Source organism: Sinocyclocheilus grahami, unplaced genomic scaffold (genome assembly GCF_001515645.1).
Source record: "Sinocyclocheilus grahami isolate Dianchi unplaced genomic scaffold, SAMN03320097.WGS_v1.1 scaffold598.1, whole genome shotgun sequence".
Classification (NCBI taxonomy): domain Eukaryota; kingdom Metazoa; phylum Chordata; class Actinopteri; order Cypriniformes; family Cyprinidae; genus Sinocyclocheilus; species Sinocyclocheilus grahami.
The window spans coordinates 593436-613978 of record NW_015505777.1 but is presented as its reverse complement, the minus strand read 5'-3'; the positions used below and the strand labels follow the sequence as shown (position 1 = coordinate 613978).

At 37.3% G+C, this 20543-nt stretch overlaps 1 protein-coding gene across 1 annotated transcript in view; it reads left to right on the top strand.

Moving 5' to 3' along the window:
- Positions 1 to 20543, top strand: part of LOC107557316 (receptor tyrosine-protein kinase erbB-4-like) — a 141575-nt gene that overhangs the window by 24315 nt on the left and 96717 nt on the right. Inside the window, exon 2 of the mRNA XM_016240702.1 lies at positions 11478 to 11629. Within this exon, the coding sequence (XP_016096188.1) occupies positions 11478 to 11629 (152 nt within the window). The remainder of the gene's footprint in view (positions 1 to 11477; positions 11630 to 20543) is intronic.

Sequence of the window (20543 nt, the reverse complement as noted above, 5' to 3'; positions counted from 1 at the left end):
ATTGAAGTGACATGACATGTGGCCAAGTATGGTGACCCATACTCGGAATTAGTGCTCTGCATTTAACCCATCCAAAGTGCACACACACAGTGAACACACACACACCGTGAACACACACCCGGAGCAGTGGGCAGCCATTTTTTTGCTGCAGCGCTCGGGGAGCAGTTGGGGGTTCGGTGCTTTGCTCAAGGGCACCTCAGTCGTGGTATTGAAGGTGGGAGAGAGCGATGTACATTCACTCCCCCCACCTACAGTTAGTGTGGGGTTACAACCTTTGGGTTACGAGTCCGAAGCGTGTGACGGAAATGTTACACCCCTTGCCATATTGTGATGCCTTGTCCGGCCGGAGCGACGAGACAAAATCATTAAAACTCATTATAAACGAGGCATTTGTTGCATCCAGTGGGGACGTAATTACGGATTATAATGACTTATACTGTCTTTTTACGCTTTGCGTTGCATCGTGCCGCGTAAACATAAATCCACGTCTGCATTTGTGATCGGAGAAATGACAAACAACAAACGCTACTCTACATTCCTCAAAACTCGTGTTTAATTCTTCAGTGGCAAATTCTTTAAATATGAAAACGTACTAACAGTCTGTAAGTCAGAACAGCCGGTATTGTAGTCTACTCTCCCAGGATCAGGAAACAGTCCTCCATAAAATGCGCTGCACACATTTGAATATTTGGGTTGAACTGTTCTGGAACAGTGTTGTAAATACAACTTAACCACTGATTTCTAGTCGTGTCCTCTTTTGGAAGGCCAAACAAAGTAGTTTCGCTTTCACAACGAAACACACAGCGTCACACACGCCGGGCTCGAGTGAGCGGCGGCGGGAGGGCTTGAGTGAGGAACGGCCGGCGTGTTTGAGAATGGCGCGGCCGGTGGGGCTTGCGGCAGCCACATGTGACAACCCCAGGTTGGACTCCGCTTCTTCCACGGTGAAAGCCAATCCGGCGATCCACAGCACGAAGTTGATGTATTTCCTCAGCGACCAGCACGGATCAGCTCTAGGCATGACGAAGTGGATAACATCCTCTTTTGGAAGGCCAAACAAAGTAGTTTCGCTTTCACTACGAAATACAGTGTCTTCACGACATGGCTGTGGCGGCAACAACAAAACTACAGCGAGAATAAAAGTTACGCCTTCTTTCTTTGCGTGAACATTTGGGTGGCGTTATGCAAATCTTCCCACATCGTGACGTAGACATGTGGGGGCGTGTTAGAATGAGCCATTTTAGGTAGGCGTGGTTGACTCTTAACTTTTATAAAGAATATATTTTTGGATTTGAGACTTTAGTCTTTGCAACTTTACAGATCTTCTTTATGCACCAAGCACTTGTAACACTCCAAAGAGAAAGGATAAATTTAAATCGCATCATATGACCCCTTTAATATTGTTGCTAGACTTACTATTGATCATACTTGGGGTAAGGGGTAACTTGTCCCAGAAACCACTGAGAACACCTTAGCAACCACACAAGAGTGCCCTGGCAACTACCCAGAAGGCAAACAACACACTATATTTACTGATATTACCATAGAAACCACATAGGAATGTCCTACCTATATATAATTTTTTTGTTTGTTTGTTTTGTTTCTTTATTAAATTGTATTATTACTGAACAAACCTGACTACATGGAATGACAGCAGTGTGCAATTTTTTTAATTCAGACCAGGTAGGAAAAAAAAAACATTCAACTGCACATTTACAGCATAACGTCTCGTTGTGTAACAGTAAATTTTATGACTCTAAACTCTGGAAGCATTTTTGCAAATGTTTGTGAGGTGTAACATGGAGCATTATGCACATGACAAGCGAGGATGTGGTGTACATGTAAAGAAGAAATCAGCTGTGAATTGCTAGAAATGTCAGACGTGTCAAGTGGTTCCAGCCCAAGTGATTGTTTAGGATTAATGGTGCAGTCTCTAGTGCATGCACTTTCTATGGAAACTCAAGTAGTCGGAGATAGGCCCTTGTGTGTGGCTGTTAGTAAAGAAGACAGGAACGCCAGAGCAGGGTGATGAATGGCCCAGCGCTGGCTCCAAATCTGTATGTGTGTATGAAACAGAGATATTAAGACTGTGAATACCAAAGGTTTCAAGCACACCTGTCTCCAGCTTTTGGTTAATGAGAGGCAAACTGGCCATGTGTGCCATGGAGCAGAAAATATCGAGCCTGTTTCCACCACAGAATAAAAAAATAAGTAATTTGACTTTATAATTTGCAATCGTGAGTTTTAATCTTACAATTCTGAGAAAATAATTCAAAATTGCAAGAAAAAAGTCAGAATTGCGAGATGTGAACTCGTAATTGCACGATAGAACTTGCACTTCTGACTTTATAACTTATAATTCTGAGTTCATAACAAAACAAAGTCAGAATTTAAATAAAGTCAGCTGTGTGACTTTCTTTTCAATGGACATAAAGGGAAAAATAAATTTCAAACAGTAGTTTTATGTGACAAAAAGTGCAAAATTTTCACTTTGGAAATTTGAACATCCATCCTTGTTCTCCTTGATGTGTTCTTCAAAGAAGCAGCAATAGCTGATGTGTGAATTAATCATTCTCTTGAGTCAAATATGCCAGTGAATCACTGATTCAGTTCATGGAATGATTCATTGATGAATCTAACAAATCCAAGCTCAATTCACGGAATTGTGATCCTGACTCAATTGTTAATATCTCATTTGAAGTGATGATTCGGAAGACCTGGAATATAGAGAATGATTCATATGACCACTTCTGTGCATCTTTTTTGAAGCTCAAGTCCTAATTTTTCTTTTTGTGTTCCATTAAAAAAGAGTTTGTAGTTTGGAAAAACATGAGGTTGAGTAAATTGATGGTAATATTTTCATTTTTGTTGAACATCTCCTTAAACGTTATGTAAATAGCAATGTCCTATTAACATTCCCTCTTAAGAAGGGCATGCACACGCTTGATCAGTGACTCTCACACACTTCTGTCACAATCTTCTTCAGGTTGTTGGAATCCTACCTTCTATTACAGCTGTCTGCAATGCATGTTACATGCAGTGCTGAATACAGCTGACAGAGAGACACACAATTCATCCTTAACATCTTCAACATGCTGATATTGCAGTCCGAAGGACAACAGGTTTAGTATCACTATCATTCATCATTTGTCAGTGACTCCTTCTGCATTTACATCTAAACCTGACAAGTGACTGTTTATATGAATGAATGAGCGAATTATTCATTCATTCAACTGATTTGTTAAAAAAATAACACTGATTCGTCAAAGAACAAAACAAAGGACAAACACTTACTAATTCAGGAACAAAACAATTTACTGTATTAATGACTGAGTGAATGAATGACTGAATCATTCATTCTTTAATTTTGTTCAAAGGCCCTGATTCATTCAGGAACTAAACACATGCTTTATGAGTGAATCACTGAATCATTCATCAAATCTATTTGTTCAAAACATTAATTTACAATTCATTTAGGAACGTGAGTATTGCTCTGAGACTCGCAACATTTTATGTTCTGCTAGGACTTTGTTTGAAACTATTTTTTGTTGGCAGACCAAAAATAGGCGAAGTAACTTGTGTAGTAAGTTGTAGTCTAAAATGTAAGTTATTCAAAATGGACATTATTCATCAGACTATTGTGTAAAAGCAATATCTCAGTATAGCACAAGTATAGCACAGAAGCTGTTGACTATTTATAATGCATTTATGGTACTTTTAGAAGCGTTTGGAGTTGGACGAATGTAGTCACTATGAGCTGTTGTTGTATGGAAAACATTTGTGTGATTCTTTGACATGAATGACAGAATTTTAATTTCATTCTAAAGCGATTGCAAACAGACGTGTCAGCCAAATGAAAGGGAGTGCAATCAATTTTATTAAAACTAACCTAATATGCATTCATACCTGACACTGATTATTGTAAATTACCACACATTCCTTACTGATATCCTCCTCTTTGTCCTGTCTTCCTGGCTGGGATTTCTAAAATATCTAGGTTTTGTTTTTGTTTTCCATGTTCCATGTTCTTCCATTGTTTCCATATTTGCTGAAGGTAATGACTGAAAAAAATAGTTTGACCAGTAGCATGGAGGCATTGTACATAATTGGCCAATCGCAGCATGTGGGAAGGTGGGATCTATTGAGAAAGTCAAAGCAATGCAAATACACTCACTTATAATTAGTGAGGACTGTGGAAAGCATGTCAATAAGAAAACAAAGCCAGTACCTGGACATTTTGGGCAACCCTGCCAGAACATGTCAGGGAAAAACGGCATGTATGGTCACCCTATTTTACTGTCATCTGTAGCCCCTTTCACACAGTAATACCAGTAAATTGCCGTACAATTACTAGTAAAACTTTACCGGTAAATACAAAAATGTACTGTTCACACAGGCAACGACGTTCCGTCTTTTTTCCAGTGAAGCACCATTCACACATCAATTTCAAAATACCGGTAAATTTACCGGTCATCATTAACTGGAAATTACCTCTTAAGGGCTGTGCCTCCCGGTGTTGTGTTTGTAAACATTGACGGGTATACGTGGTCAGTGTTTTTGCTGATGTTTTAATTTTTGTGTCAAACATTCACATTCATATTCACAGTCAGAATGTTATGATTGGCCCAGAGTAGATGTCTCACATCAGCGTGTTCAAAACTTGTATGCCTGAATCCACTATCAAATATTAGATTATAAGAGATCAGAATCCAAACACAATACGTAAAATTAGATATATTTCAAGATAAAATATATAATGTTAAAATACAACCATACGGAAAAGAGCCAGAGCCGAAGGAAGTAACTCAGTCAACATGCTGACACAAAATCAGCTCATGTCCAGATGGTTTCATCCACTAAAACCAGACCGCTTGGTTAAAGTGGAGTGACTTTAACATACATTACTGCAAGCAAATGTGCCAGCTATGATGTAACCTTGTCCCTTGAATGGAACTGCTACAGGCCTAGCTCGTGAAAATGAGCTCATATTTGAACAACAGGAATTTAACTCATTACATATGTACATTTAACATTTTAAGTAAGGTTTTAACCTCTGTAGATGGTTAAATTTCACCTCTGATACTAAATAATTCACACTTTTGGATCATGCATTATCTACTCAATAAAGGTACATGCTAATAAATGCATTAAGGTTTTAGAGATTCAAGACACTGCTTGCATTCCTGAATATGGCATGTGGTAGAGTTCAGTTTGTCCTACAGGATCATTTAAAGGACCAGTCCACCCTATCACGTGCCCACAAATGGATCCTCTGCAGTGAATGGGTGCTGGCAGAGTCCAAACAGCTGATAAAAACATCACAATCATCCACACGACTCCAATCCATCAATTAACAAGTCCATCCAGTGAACTGAAAAGCTGCATGTTTGTAGGAAACACATCCACCAAGACATTTTTAACTCCAAAGTGTTTCTTCCAGTTAAACAAGTCCTCTATCCCTAATATTGCTTTCTCCAGTGAAAAAGTTGTGTCGTCTGAATCAGGAGAGAAATATGCACAGATCAAGCAATGTTTAGAGCAAATAAACAGTCTAAAGCAAACAAATATGTTGGTGGATTTTGATGTGAGAGGACAACGGGATATGGACTTTCTCAATATTAGTTAGAAAGACAGAGAAACTATAGAATATTTTTTGTACTGCCTGCCACAGCTTTCATCTTAAAGCAATAGTTTGTTTATTTTAATTACACAGCAAGAATTTGTGCATATGCAATTTTGTTTTTCACAAGTTTGTGTCACTCTCAGCAGTAATGATCAAATGGACATATACATGAAAAGTATTTAAGGGTAATCTCTCAATTGTTTTCATGTTTCCCTTCACACGCTGATTCATGTTATTGCACTTGACAGAGTTCATTTCCAAGAGGAAACCATCAAACTGTCTGCTCATCGCTGGGGATATTACGGTCAATTTTGATATGAACAGCCTAACTGCAATGGGAACACATTACATTCGGAAGCCTGGAATGCAGATGCATGATTATGTCTATTACAAACATCAATTTCCATCACATTGCTCAACCGAATGTTCCCTGTCATGTGCACAACACTGCCATACCTACCTACGCTTCTTTGTAGATTTGTTGCTTCATATACTTCATCCCAGCAGCAAAATGCCATCGGTAGATCCCAAGTTTGATGGATTGGGAACATAATTCTACTCCCAACATGGTTTACATCCTTCAGTGACCTCCTACAATAGCCGTCCACCTGAGATATGACTTTTACTATATTACATTCAGCAACTGTGACTCTTAATAAGAATATGGATTACAGCATGAATCTGATTTATAGTCACCTGATTATATATTGGATGACTGCATCATGCAATGTCCACTTCATGCCATATTTCTGCTATTTACAGCCTTCTTTTTTGCAGTTTAAGCAAATTATTGTTGATTCAGAATGTGAGAACTAAGGTTAATCTCATTAAAAAGGCAGCAAACTCTGATCAGGTCTTCAGCGTCATTCTTAAAGGATTACATTTGGGTCTCGATTTTTGTTGTGATCTGCATTTTAGGCTATGATAGGGCTATTTTAAGATGCAAAACATTACCTAGATATCCTTTAAGTGAAATCTTAAGAATTATACTGTATGATTTTCTCACCGAGAGAGAAAGCTGTGTCCAAGTTCATCACAGATGTCCTTATAGCCAAATGGGGTTGGTGTCACTTGCTGATATTGGTTTAATCAATGGGATATATTAAGGTTTGTGATAGAGAATGATGATTCAGGGCAGACTGGAGTTTTTAGCATGAGGAGAGGGCGGCTCACTCTGACCCCGTCAGCTAATGATGGATGAGGGACTGCTGCAATTTCATTGGCCAATCTCTGAGCCGTTAAGTGATCGCCAACATTCCGTAAAAACAGCCTGTTCCCTTATACTCATAGTTGGACTGAGGAGGAAATTTTGTTGCAGAGATGGCACAATTACTACAAGATTTTGTTGTTTTTGTTGGTGATGAATATCATAAATTGGTTCAATTATTTGAACATTTACTGTAGCATATCGATTAATATTTACACTATCATAGTTGCATTAATATTAGTTTCATCATTCAGTAAAATGTAAAAAAATATATATGTTAAATTAATTAAACTGCACATAAATATATTCATAAATCGATGTATCAAAATATTATTGATTATTCCCATACTATATTCACAAATATAAAGATTTACTGAGAAAGTGAAGATAATTTCAATCCAGTTTTTAAAACCAGAGCTTATATCCCACAATTCTCTTTTTTTTTCTTGCGTGAAAGTAGCTTTGTGAGTAACAGTTGTGAGACTTTGCCATTTTAAACTGCGATATAAATGGCTATATAGATATAAACAGTAAAAACAAAAGCAATTTTGAGGGGAAAAAAAAATCAGAATTGCAAGATGTTATCTTGCAATTATGAGGTATAAACTTGCAATTTTGAGAAGAAAAGTCTGAATTGTGAAATAAAAAGTTGCAATTATCATTTTTTTTATTATTATTGCAGAAGTGGTCATTCTTCCTAATGTAATTTCCAAAATCTTCCAATAGCCTGCACATAGATGTCTACATTTTCGGTTTTCGAATATGTTTTATTATATTTTGAGAAAATATTGTGTAAATTGAGTGTTCAGTTAAAGTCAGCATTTTTTATACATCTAATTTACAATAGTTAAATGATTGTTCATATTGTTACATTATCCTGTTCAAGATGGCAATATATTTTTGCCAGACTGTTACTGTAAATAAACATTTTGTTATTAAAAGACTTAAAATACAAAAGTAGTTAGTTTGTTAGTTGGTTGGTTGCAGTACATAGGCCAATAAACTGTTAACATTTGCAATGTAAACATACTAAGAACATGGATGAAAACATAAACGTTTGGGAGACCTGAAAAGTGCAGATATCTCATTGAGGCAAATGTGATGAACAAATTTGTTGCACATCAGCGCCCTAGGAGCTTGGGTTTACAGAGTCAAGAATGATAAGTGTGTGAAATAGCGGGATGGGTGTTAATGTGGTGATCTGTCACTCCATTGATCCTGCCTGAATCCCATATCCTGAAGTTCTGATGTGGGCTTTTCAAGTCTCTAAAGCTAAGGGCTCAGTTTCTGTCCAAAAATGCCATTGAAGTATGGAAAGGAATCCCCTAGCGTCAGAAATGATCATGGATTATTGGGTCAGTGTGAGCAGGGAGCAAAAGGACACATTCTCATTTATCATTCTTCGATTTTAAGCACATCAGTCTCCCTTATATTGAACATTTCATTTGAAACACGTTTGCCTCTAAGTCATAGTAAAGTAAAAGCTCAGAGCACTAAAAGTTGAAGGCCAAGATTGTTGAGGCCTTACTGATTGAATTCTGTAACATGCTGCATAATGTAACAATTCTCGGCAATTGTCAAATGTGTGTAAATGTTGGCTTTGGCGAGTAAATAAAACACACTAGTTATCCGGTAACTTTAGGAACTGCAACATAATAAAAAAAAAAGAATGATAAACTGACTCTCTCTGATATAAGTGATGTACACAACAGTGTTATTTTAGTATTATTTATTATTATTCACTATTACAGTATTTATTAATATTAATTAATTGATTTTTATTTTTATATGTTCAATTTTCATTTTAGGTTTAGTAATTTTACTGTATGTGTTAATGTTTGGGTTTATCATTATTATTTTTCATATTTTAAAAATATCTAGTTAGCTTTAATTCATTTTATTTTAACTTATTTTATTTGAGTTAGTTGCCATGACAAAATTTCTTAAACATTTTTCATTTAAGTTTTTTTTTTTTAAATCAACTAATTTATTCCAGCTTTAATTCAATTGATGAAAACAATTTTAACAGTTTTAGTTTGTGTTAATGATATTAACACTGGTGCACAAATCAAATTGAAGTCATGCAAACCATCAGCTTGCATATTTTCAAACTTTGGAAGCCGGTTTTCATCTCTGAAAATAATAATTAAATAAATAATTTATGCATTTAGCAGACGCTTTCATCCAAAGCGACTTACAGTGCATTCAGGTTATACGTTTTTTACCAGTATGTTTGTTCCCTGGGAATCGAACCCACGACCTTTTGCGCTGTTAACAAAATGCTCTACCACACAGCCACAGTTAGCTTTATTTATTTTTTTACCTTGAGGCAAAAATTGACTTCCATATTTAAAAACTTTTAACTAAATGGAAATTTACCAACAGAAATGTTTCTAGGATGCCTTTTTTTGAAGTAGGCAAAATATGTCGGGTGTCAGTACTTTATCCGCACCTTTAATCTTACTACATGCCATTTGTGTTCAGTGTGTTAAACCCCGGTGAAAAGTGAAAGTGGGACACTCTTTGCAATTTAAGTTTTTTTTTGTTTATTGCCTCAGTCTCCACATTTAAGCAATATCACTGAGAGAGAAAAAATTTCATTTTAGGTTTAGTAATTTTACTGTATGTGTTAATGTTTGGGTTTATCATTATTATTTTTCATATTTTAAAAATATCTAGTTAGCTTTAATTCATTTTATTTTAACTTATTTTATTTGAGTTAGTTGCCATGACAAAATTTCTTAAACATTTTTCATTTAAGTTTTTTTTTTAAAATCAACTAATTTATTCCAGCTTTAATTCAATTGATGAAAACAATTTTAACCGTTTTAGTTTGTGTTAATGATATTAACACTGGTGCACAAATCAAATTGAAGTCATGCAAACCATCAGCTTGCATATTTTCAAACTTTGGAAGCCGGTTTTCATCTCTGAAAATAATTATTAAATAAATAATTTATGCATTTAGCAGACGCTTTCATCCAAAGCGACTTACAGTGCATTCAGGTTATACGTTTTTTACCAGTATGTGTGTTCCCTGGGAATCGAACCCACGACCTTTTGCGCTGTTAACAAAATGCTCTACCACACAGCCACAGTTAGCTTTATTTATTTTTTTACCCTGAGGCAAAAATTTACTTCCATATTTAAAAACTTTTAACTAAATGGAAATTTACCAACAGAAATGTTTCTAGGATGCCTTTTTTTGAAGTAGGCAAAATATGTCGAGTGTCAGTACTTTATCCGCACCTTTAATCTTACTACATGCCATTTGTGTTCAGTGTGTTAAACCCCGGTGAAAAGTGAAAGTGGGACACTCTTTGCAATTTAAGTTTTTTTTTGTTTATTGCCTCAGTCTCCACATTTAAGCAATATCACTGAGAGAGAAAAACCATTTGACAAAGAAGTGATTGGAAGAAACGTTTCAAGCATGAATTCTCAAACTCACACATACCAAACCTGAATACGAACCATTAAGCGATTCAATAATTATTAAAAATACATACACAATAAATAATTAAGACCTGATAAGTCACATGTAGGTTACATACATAATATGGCAACGGAACAAGTCTTTAAACAAAACTTCATCATACAGTGGAACTTGGTATGATAGCACACAGAACCGGTGAACATACTCCTCAATATAAATGCCTCCTTGCCGAAGATGTAGTAGCTGGGTGACTGGGTCCATACCTGGCCAGAGTCCTTTAGAAAAGCTGCTGGATCCTTGTGGGGCTGAGTATTCTGTAACGGGGCTGACAAGACGAGAGGCGTGCGGATCCATGTGCAAGCTTTATTTCACAAGAGAAGTGGTCAAACACTGGCAGGGTCGATCGATGGCAAACAGGTATATGGCGGGCAAAACACAAGAATAGTCCTAGGGCTAGCGTAGGTCACTGATCGGCAGACAGAATCACAGGGGCAAGACGAGAGGGAAAAATCCAGGAAAACAGGCAAAGATCAGAAACTGAGAGAACAGGCAAGGCAAGGCAAGGCAAGGCAAAACAAGGAAACACAGAGACTCGGAACGGGATACAGGCTAAACAATACTAAGCGTAGAATGGTTGTTTGAGTGGGTGTTATATAGTCAGTGAGTGATATGAAACAGCTGTGTGCAATCAGTGCAATCAGTGCAGTGTGTAATCAGTGCAATGAATGATGAGATATGTAGTCCGGGGTGCTATGCAACAGTTTGTGTTGTGCGAGAGTCAATGTAATGGAAAGGGTGACCTCTGGTGGTGAATGAACGGAAGTCCATGGACAGGATTCGTGACACACAGCTTTTCTTTTTTTTTTCTGAAAAATGGATCTCAAAATCATACAATCGTTGTTGGAAAGGGTTCAAATATGCAAAAGATGCTGGAAAACCAAAAACCATTCAGGACAAACAAGGGACTACTGAACAAGTATCACAAATCGAACAAACAATAATAATAATTTAAAATAAAAAGCTACTATTCAACTATTTTTTATTTGAAATATCTTATTCAGGTCAGTACTAAATAAAAAAAGAGCATGCATTTTGTATGATCCCTCTCTTATTTTGGCAATATACTGCAAACTGTATATATTTCCACTCAATGAACTGCTGGTGCAAAACCGTTTTAGTGATCTGATCAATCTCTCTTTTTTTCTCCGCTATAGTGTGTCCTGGTACTGATAACAAGCTCAGCACGCTGTCAGATTTGGACCAGCAGTACAAAACTCTTCGCAAGTTCTATGAGAACTGTGAGGTGGTCATGGGTAATCTGGAGATCACCAGTATTGAAAGAAACCGCAACCTGTCATTCCTCAAGGTAAGTACTCGCAACTGTATCTATTTGATAAAAATACAGTAAAAACAGCAATATTGTGAAATCTTATTACAAATGTAAAAATGTACAACTTTAAAAAACTGATTTCTATATATATATTTTTAAAAAAAGATAATGTATTCCTGTGATGCAAAGCTGAATTTTCAGCATCATTACCTCAATCTTCAGTGTCACATAATCCTTCAGAAATCATTCTATATGCTGATTTGCTGCTCAAGAAGCATTTATTTTTGTTATCAATGTTGAAAACTGTTGTGCTACTTAATATTTTTGTGGAAAATAAAAACTTTATTTGAAACTGAAGTCTCATATAACATTTTCAGTCAGTCAGTCAATCAGTCAGACAGTCAGTCAGACAGTCACACATGTTGGACAAAGTGCTTTACAGTCATAAAAGCATGAACAAAAACTTCCAAATCATTAACAGACAGAAAAGGTTTAAGTTTCGCAATGTTTTATAATTGAAGAAAGCTTCTAATGCTTCTAAGCTTCTAACTTCTGATAGATGGGTGGATGGATGGATGGATGGATGGATAGATGGATGGATAGATAGATAGATAGATAGATAGATAGATAGATAGATAGATAGATAGATAGATAGATAGATAGATAGATAGATAGATAGATACTTGCATTGTGCACCTTTTTTAAAATAAAGCAATGAACAAAATATGGCACATTATTATGTGTGACTAACAGAGTACTACATAAATATATAAATAGCAGAAGACTATTTACTCTCAATATGAACACTCCAGTGACATAACATTAGAGAGCAAGCCATCGTATATTTCTGGATTTCAAAGGCAGTTGGAGCTTTTAGCAGTCTTTTGTATGGGTGCTGCAATTACTGGCAACACTGATGGTTAAATAGTTCTTTTACATTACATTAATGGATGTTACTCTGGTTCCAAACTTGGTATAACTGTAGCAATGGAACAAAAAGGCTGTATGAGGCTGTCTTTTTTCATACTAAAACCAGGTGTATTACTTATTCTCAACTGGCTTCTGAGTCTTAATAAATTAATGGCTTTTCATGAAAGTCACCTCATAATGGCTCTAATGTATCAGGATGAAAACATAGGAACAGGTCACATGGTATGGTGCAAATGAAAACAGAGTGTGTAATTTGAGGGAGATCCCATGGTGAGCATATTGTGTCTTCCTTCAGGAGGTGCTGGAGACTGCCAAACCAGTTATTGAAATTTCAGAATTTTCATCTTGTATCTTATTGGAAACTAGGATATGAACATAAGATGATTATTTGCAAAAACTGAATATATATATATATATAGTTGTGGTCAGAATTATTGGCACCCTTGGTAAATATGATCAAAGAAGGCTGTGAAAATAAATCTGCATTGTTAATCATTTTGATATTTTATTTAAAAAAAAAAATCACAAATATCTAACCTTTCATTGAACTAAAACAATTGAAAATGGGGGAAAATCTCATTATGAAATAAATGTTTTTCTCAAATACACATTGAACACAATTATTGGCACCCCTAGAAATTCTTATGAGTAAAATATCTGTGAAGTATATTTCCATTCATATTTACAATTTTGAGCATACCAGGGTGATTATGAACATGAAATCATCCAGCAATGGCTTCCTGTTTCACAGGAATATAAATAGGAGGGAAAACAAAGGCCAAATGCCCTTAATCATCCATCACAATGAGAAAAAACAAATAATATATTTCTGATGTGCAGCAAAAGATGATTGATTTTCACAAATTAGAAAGTGACTTTAAGAAAAGAGCTAAAGCAGTGAAAATTCCCATTTCCACCATCAGGGCAATAATTAAGAATTTCCAATCAACAGAAAATGTTACAAATCTGCCTGGAAGAGGACGTGTGTCTATATCGTCCTAATGCACAGTGAGAAGGAGAGTTTGAGTGGCTAAAGACTCTCCAAGGACCACAGCTGGAGAATTGCAGAAAATAGTTGAGTCTCAGGGTCAGAAAACCTTAAAAAAAAAATCAAACAGCACCTACACCACATGTTGTCTGGGAGGAAGAAAAGAAAAGAAAATGCTCTCATCCAAAAACAATCCCCAGCATATTCTGTTGTCAGACATGACTGGAACTTCAAATGGGACTGGCTTCTATGGTCAGATGTAACTAAAAAAATTAGCTTTTTAGCAACAAACACTCAAGATGGGTTTGGTGCACACAGTGAAAATACTGCTGTATTTTTAATGTTGTGGGCCTATATTTCTGCTGGAGGTCCTGCACATCTTGTTTAGATATATGGCATTGTTGATTCTATCAAATACCAACAGATACTAAATCAAAAAGTGACTGACTCTGTTAGAAATCTTATTATGGGCCATGTTTGGATCTTCCAACCCGACAATAATCCAAAAACAAACCTTAAAAACAACACAAAAATGGGTCACTTGGCACAAAACCAAGCTTCTGCTATGGCCATTCCAGTCCTCTGACCTGAACCCTATAGAACATGAGTGTGGTGAACTGAAGAGGAGAAGCACCATCATGGAGCTGGGAATCTGAAGGGTCTGGAGATATTCTGGATGAAGGAATTGTCTCTGATCTCTTGTCAGGTGCTCTTTAACCTCATCAGGCATTATATAAGAAAACTCAGAGCTGTTATTGTGCCAAATGGAGGTTTCAAAAAGCATTGAATAAAAGGGTGCCACTAATTGTGTCCAATGTGTATTAGAGAAAAACATTTATGTCATAATGATATTGCCCCCCATTTGAAATTCTTACTCTCCAATGAAAGGTTAGATTTATGTGAATTTTTTAAATAAAAGATCAAAATAATTAACAATGCAGATTCCCCTTCAGGAATTCGAGCTGCGTCGAAACACTACGGGAACACCTCCAGCATGACCACGCTCTGAATCACATGTGTAATCAGTCCAATGGATGGGCGAGACGTCACAGGCGGGGTGACCTAGCGACCAGGAAGCAAAAAAGCATGTGCGGTGGAACTGGCGTCAGCTTTCTGTCATTCAGCAAGCGCTCTGTGTGTGTGTCAGTCTTATTTGGTGTTGGCTGTCCATTATCACTCTTTATTTTACCAATACGAGTGTAGTCAAACACACGGTGAGAGCGGGCAGCATCTCAGGCTGTGTGTTCTTCCCTGCCTGCGCTACATTTCAGGTGGGGATACACACAGTTTGTGTGTTGTCTGCTTGGGAGCAAAACACGCAGTCAGAGTCGTTTGTCACTGCGTATGCTTGCATTACACTGTGCCCGTCACTCCTCAGTGCCCTCAGGAGATCGGTCCTCCAACCCTGCCGGTGTTCCAGGGCGCAGCGGTCTCCGGCAAGCGCGTCTCTCGGTTACCGCCCGGAAACGTAGCGGTGCTAAGAGGCTCGCGACCTCCACGGAGGTCTCTAGAGCAGCTAGTACGGCCATCCCCTGCCGGTTCGCCGCTTCAGGGCACCGAGCTAGCCGCTCTGATTACACCAGAGGTCAGTCTCGAGAGACTGATTCCCTTAGTAGACTAACGTGTCTCGGTGGGTGGGTCCTGCACACTGTAGAGTGAGGCTATAGAATCCAGTTCTCCTCCGCCTCAGTTTAAACGGGGTCATCCCCACTATGGTGGGTCCCGAGCAGGCTCTGGTCATGGAACAGAAGTAGTTACTCTTTTGAGGAAGGAGGCCATCGAGGTGGTCCCTCCTCACGTAGCAGAGTCCGGGTTCTACAGTCGGTACTTCACCGTTCTGAGGAAGGATGGAGGGTGGCGTCCTATTTTAGATCTGCGTCATTTGAACCGCTCAGTCAGGCAACTGTATTTCAGCACGCTCGCACTCAAATAAGTCGTGTCTCAGATCGTCTGAGGACTGGTTTGGCACGGTCGATCTAAAAGATACACATGTCTCCATCCTTCCTCATCACAGGAAGTGCCTGAGGTTTGCTTTTGGGGGCAAAAGCTTACCAACACCGAGTTCTTCTTTTGGCCTTGCACTCTCACCCCACACTTTCACACTTTGTTTTCTATGTGAATATATTGTAAAATGTAATTTATTTCTGTGATGAAAAGCTAAATGCTAAAATAAATGCTGATTTAGTGCTCAATTATTGTCACTTATTGGTGCTTAATTATTTGCTTGATTAGTGCTTAATTATAATAAAGGTTCATAGATACATAGATAGATAGATAGGTAGACAGACAGACAGACAGACAGACAGATAGAGATAGATGGGTAGATGCATCTCCTTTGTATTTTGTTGTGACACTTCCACCTTTTTTCATCACACCCTATATTGTGCATGAAAACAACTGAAGGAACAAAGCCATGTTTCAAAGGTCTCTTGTTTACCTGTAGTCCTGATGTTTCCCCATCAATCTACCAGCATCCAGGATCAGGTTGTGTATCGGCAGGTGGTGTCACTTTTACCTGTCAAGTACACCTACGGTCCACTGCCAGTTTTTATCCTGGTCAAGGCCTGAGTGTTCCAGCAGCAGCTAATGATGTTACAGGGTTTGACTGACTCTTCATTAAGGTCTCATCAATCAGGCTGCTGGCTCCCTCCATGGCTACTTAGTGGGAATACCAGAGTGGCTCAATGTCTGAGCTGCCAGCTTGTGTTAATGTCAGGAACTGCCACAGAAAATTGCCTCTTTGCATTTGTTGCTCTGCCACCGCAGTCCATATATGCAGTTCATGTGGAGAGACAGATCTATGCAGTGGTAGAACATCTTTCAGGTCATTTTTCCTCATTAAAATCCTTATCACATTTCAATCTCTAAGTTGAAAAATATGCTCTCCAAGGGTCTCTCTACCCTTTTCTCTGACCAGCAGAGACCCTTGGGGAGGAAAACACAAGTTTTTGAGGGATCCGCTCCACTGTGAATTAAATACTCTCTGTGCTTTTCCTTTCATACATTTTTTTTCAGTATTTAAAAAAGGCAATTGCAACTTTTTATCTCACAATCCAGACTTTTTTTTTCCTCGTAGTTGTAAGGTTCTGTCATGCAGTTTTGAAGTTATGCCTCACAATTCTGACTTTATGTTTTAGAGTTCTAACTTTATATCTTGCAATTCTGAAAGAAAGAAAAAAGGCGAGGAAAAAAGACTGAATTGTGAGATATAAACTCAGAATTGCAAGAATAAAAGTCTGAATTGTCAGATAAAAAGTCCAGCTGGTGCATTATATGCATTAATCATTTTAGAGTGTTATTTTTTCCTGTGATTAACCACACCAGACTAACATGTTAAAACATTAATTACTTTATTTATTTAATTGTTTTTCCTAAATGAAGATGTCAATGGGTATTCCCAAACTATAATAAAGTAAACTTTCCACACGTATCCCATGCACGCACACACACACACACACACACACACACACACACACACACACACACACACACACACACAAATACATAAGTAAATGCAAGCATGCTTACATACATATACAAACTGTATTTTTTTTTATAAACTACTTATTTCCAATAAATCAGTTTTAAGTAACACCTATAAGGCATATTTCATTTTATTTATGCATTTTATATTGTGTATGTTTCAGTTGCTGCACATGTGTTGCATATGCTTATTGAATGCATATTCGAGTATATGGCCTTAAATGCAATGCATTTTGGGTGATAAGCACAGGAGAGCATTACAGTTACTCACAGTGACAGCACAACTAGCAAATAACTGACTCAACACAGACAGAAAGCGACACAGACTGGAGTAGTGGGCAGTTTGGACCATGTAAACAGACACTGTATACAAATGAATCCATCTGTGTTACAGAGCACTCCTTATTTCTAACTAGTTTCCCTTTCTGCAAGAAAACTTGACAAAAATTCTCTATTATAAGAAAAAACTGTCATGGTTTTGACCTAGAAAAATAATATTCAAGGCTTTAGGCACAAAACTCCAGAAATGATGATGCCCTTAACAGTGGATTTATACCTTACTATTTTATGCTGACACAACTAGTCCAATGACATTTAGACGTTTTATGTGTCCAAAAGTGTCCAGACTGAATATGTTTGTACCCAGTTTGTATAGATTGGGGAGACGTCTCCTCCTCATGAACTCCTTCAGTCTGTTGAATACCGAGTGCTTTGATGCTCTTATTTCTAATATTATTTCAAATAAGCTCTCATCTTGGAAAAATCTCAAGTGCCCAGTCCACCTTTAATGCAAAGCACTTTTAGGCTTTTTTAAAAAGCTGTGTGAGAGTTGGTGTTAGTTTTTTAATTAGTTGCAAGATCAAATACATTTTTATTTCGTAGTCCTAGATGTAAAAACTATACACATATATGCAATTATTGTAATCATTCTTATGAGCTGAACAAAAAGGATACAATGTTCCACATTAGGAAATGTAAAACATTAACATTATTTAACATTAGTATGCACAAATATGCAATTTGGTGCAACTGTTGATATGAAAGCCAAAAAGTGATGAAATTCGGCTAGTAATGTAAATAAATGAGTCTTTGTAAGATGATATAATGCAAACAATACAATGATTGAGAGATAAAATAAACAGATACGTGTTCCTCAAAAGCCTGTTGTATCCTGTTTGATGCTTAGAGTTTAACATGATTTAAAAAAAAAAAAAATGATGTATGGATAAACAAGTAAACCTAAACTGCTTCAGTCCAGTAAATGTTATTCTTGAAATATTAATAACAAAGTTATTCATATGTTTCTTTTATAAAAATTAAAGTTTTCACAGCTAAAAGACGTGTACACAACCTGAAGGTGGACATTTTTGAATCATACTAAAAGGCTTTTTACTTGCTAAAAAAAAGTATGAACTGGCCGGCCGTCGCCATCTTGGCAGCGCGTCACTCCCAGATAATCAAAAATGGGCAAAGAGGTGAGAGCTGGTTGCTGAAACCATGCCCACATAGCGCGACGGTGGTGACAGCAGTGGCAATCCACCTGTCACTCAAGCGGCCACGCACTTAATTATGCAGAACTTTAAGGCTTAATATAATTTAAACGGATGAGTTATAAAAAAATGCACCCCCCTCACAGTTGTCATGTTTCTGCTGTAAAGTTGGGCATTTTAACATAGGGAGTATATGGGACTGACTCCCTTTTGGAGCCAGCCTCTAGCGGCCAGTCGATGAATTTCAGTTTTATTCACTTCCTTTTTGGTTTCACGAGTGAGACCGGAAGGTTGCCGCTTGCTCTCTACCCATTTCTATCTTATGCTCCATGAAATCCACTTGCTTTCCTTTTTAATTAGGATGTAATCAGAAACTGGGCCTGTCATTAATCAAAGCCACCCAAATGAGAGGGTATTGTCCAGCTCACTCGCCTCATTACAGGTTTGTGTGTGCTCTACTAATATTTCAAGGTTGAAGCTTTTTGCAAACCCAGACAACAGTAAGTTAGTCCTATGAGACCTTCTGCAGGTTACATCGTTACGCCAGTAGGTGGCGGTAAGGGAACATGTGTATGAGTGAATCAGTCAATCATTTGCTCAACTGATTTGTTCAAAAAGCCTGATTCATTCAGGAACATGCAACAGTTAATTCTGCTTCGACCTTTGGATCTGTAAGCTGAGCTAAAAATGTAGGGCTACAACATAAATATTGTGTCTGAAATGTAAGTTGGGCATTTATTGTTAACTTTTTGTTGACTGAATTGTTATATTGTTGTTGTGATGCTGTAACTTGCTATCGTGCTGAGCACAATACAAAAGTATGGGATGAAATTAGACTCAAATTTACTAACAAATGCATGCACAATTATCCATGAACTTGATAAATGTTGCAAATATATCTTACTATCCACAACCAAATATATTTCAACTTGTGTCTGTGAAATTCAGAATTAGCATGAATGCAGCGGTTTGTACAAATAGAAACATGTTTGTGAATACAGATGATTTATTTTGCATTAGTGTATCAGAATTTGCGCATGCAACAATGAAGATGTGCATTTGTGGATCGAGTGGCACACGTGCATTCATTGACATCTCGAGTCGATTCTATCTGATTTATTTGGATTTTGAGACTTTATTTTCACAGTTTTCAGCATTTCACAACCCACACACAAACAACTACCAATTAATAAGACCCAGCACTATTCATTAATGTCTGCACATCTACCCATCGATTAGAAAAATTCACAGATGTATCTTAGCCTACTATCCACAACCAAATGCCTTTTTAACTTGTATCTGTGAAATTCAGAATTGCATGAATGTGCAGCATTTTTTTCAAATAGAGACATGTTTGTGAATACAAATGTTATATTTTGTATTAAAGAATCATGATTTGTGCATGTAGTGATTAAGATGTGCATTTGTGGATCAGGCGGTACACGTGCATTAGTTGACATCTCTTCTGAGTCATTCTATTTGATTCATTTGAATTTTGAGACTTTCGTTCCGCCCTTTCAGCCTTGCACAATCCGCACACAAACGCAGCTGAGCCAAAGAAAATCAGCGACCATTAGATGGCAGTATAGCACCAGCGGCATGTGCGCTTTCCATTGGGTGTGCTTTATGAATGGTTTGCGTGCTTTTTTTTTTTTTTTTTGGTTTGGTTTGGCTATTCTCCTCTGCCTGTAGAAATATAATAACTCTACATATAACTCTGTAGATCTATATATTATCTATGTAGGTATTTTTTGAGCAAAACAACTGAGCCAGCGGAATTTGTAGTTGTAGAGAATAGCCACATATGTGTACCAGTAAATTTGTAGTCACAGACAAGTCACAGACAAATTTTGTACATCCGCAAATCAGTATCTGAATTCTTGCTATGAGATTTGCACACTTGTAGAATGTTTTCTTACATATATATATTTTTTTCCCTTGGATGCTTTTTCTAGCACAAACACAAGTGCACAACGACAATGGCATGAATCTGCTGCTACGAGTCTCAAACCCATTTTTCACTTGCAAATGACAAGTTTCGCGCACTCTCCTTTTTGCA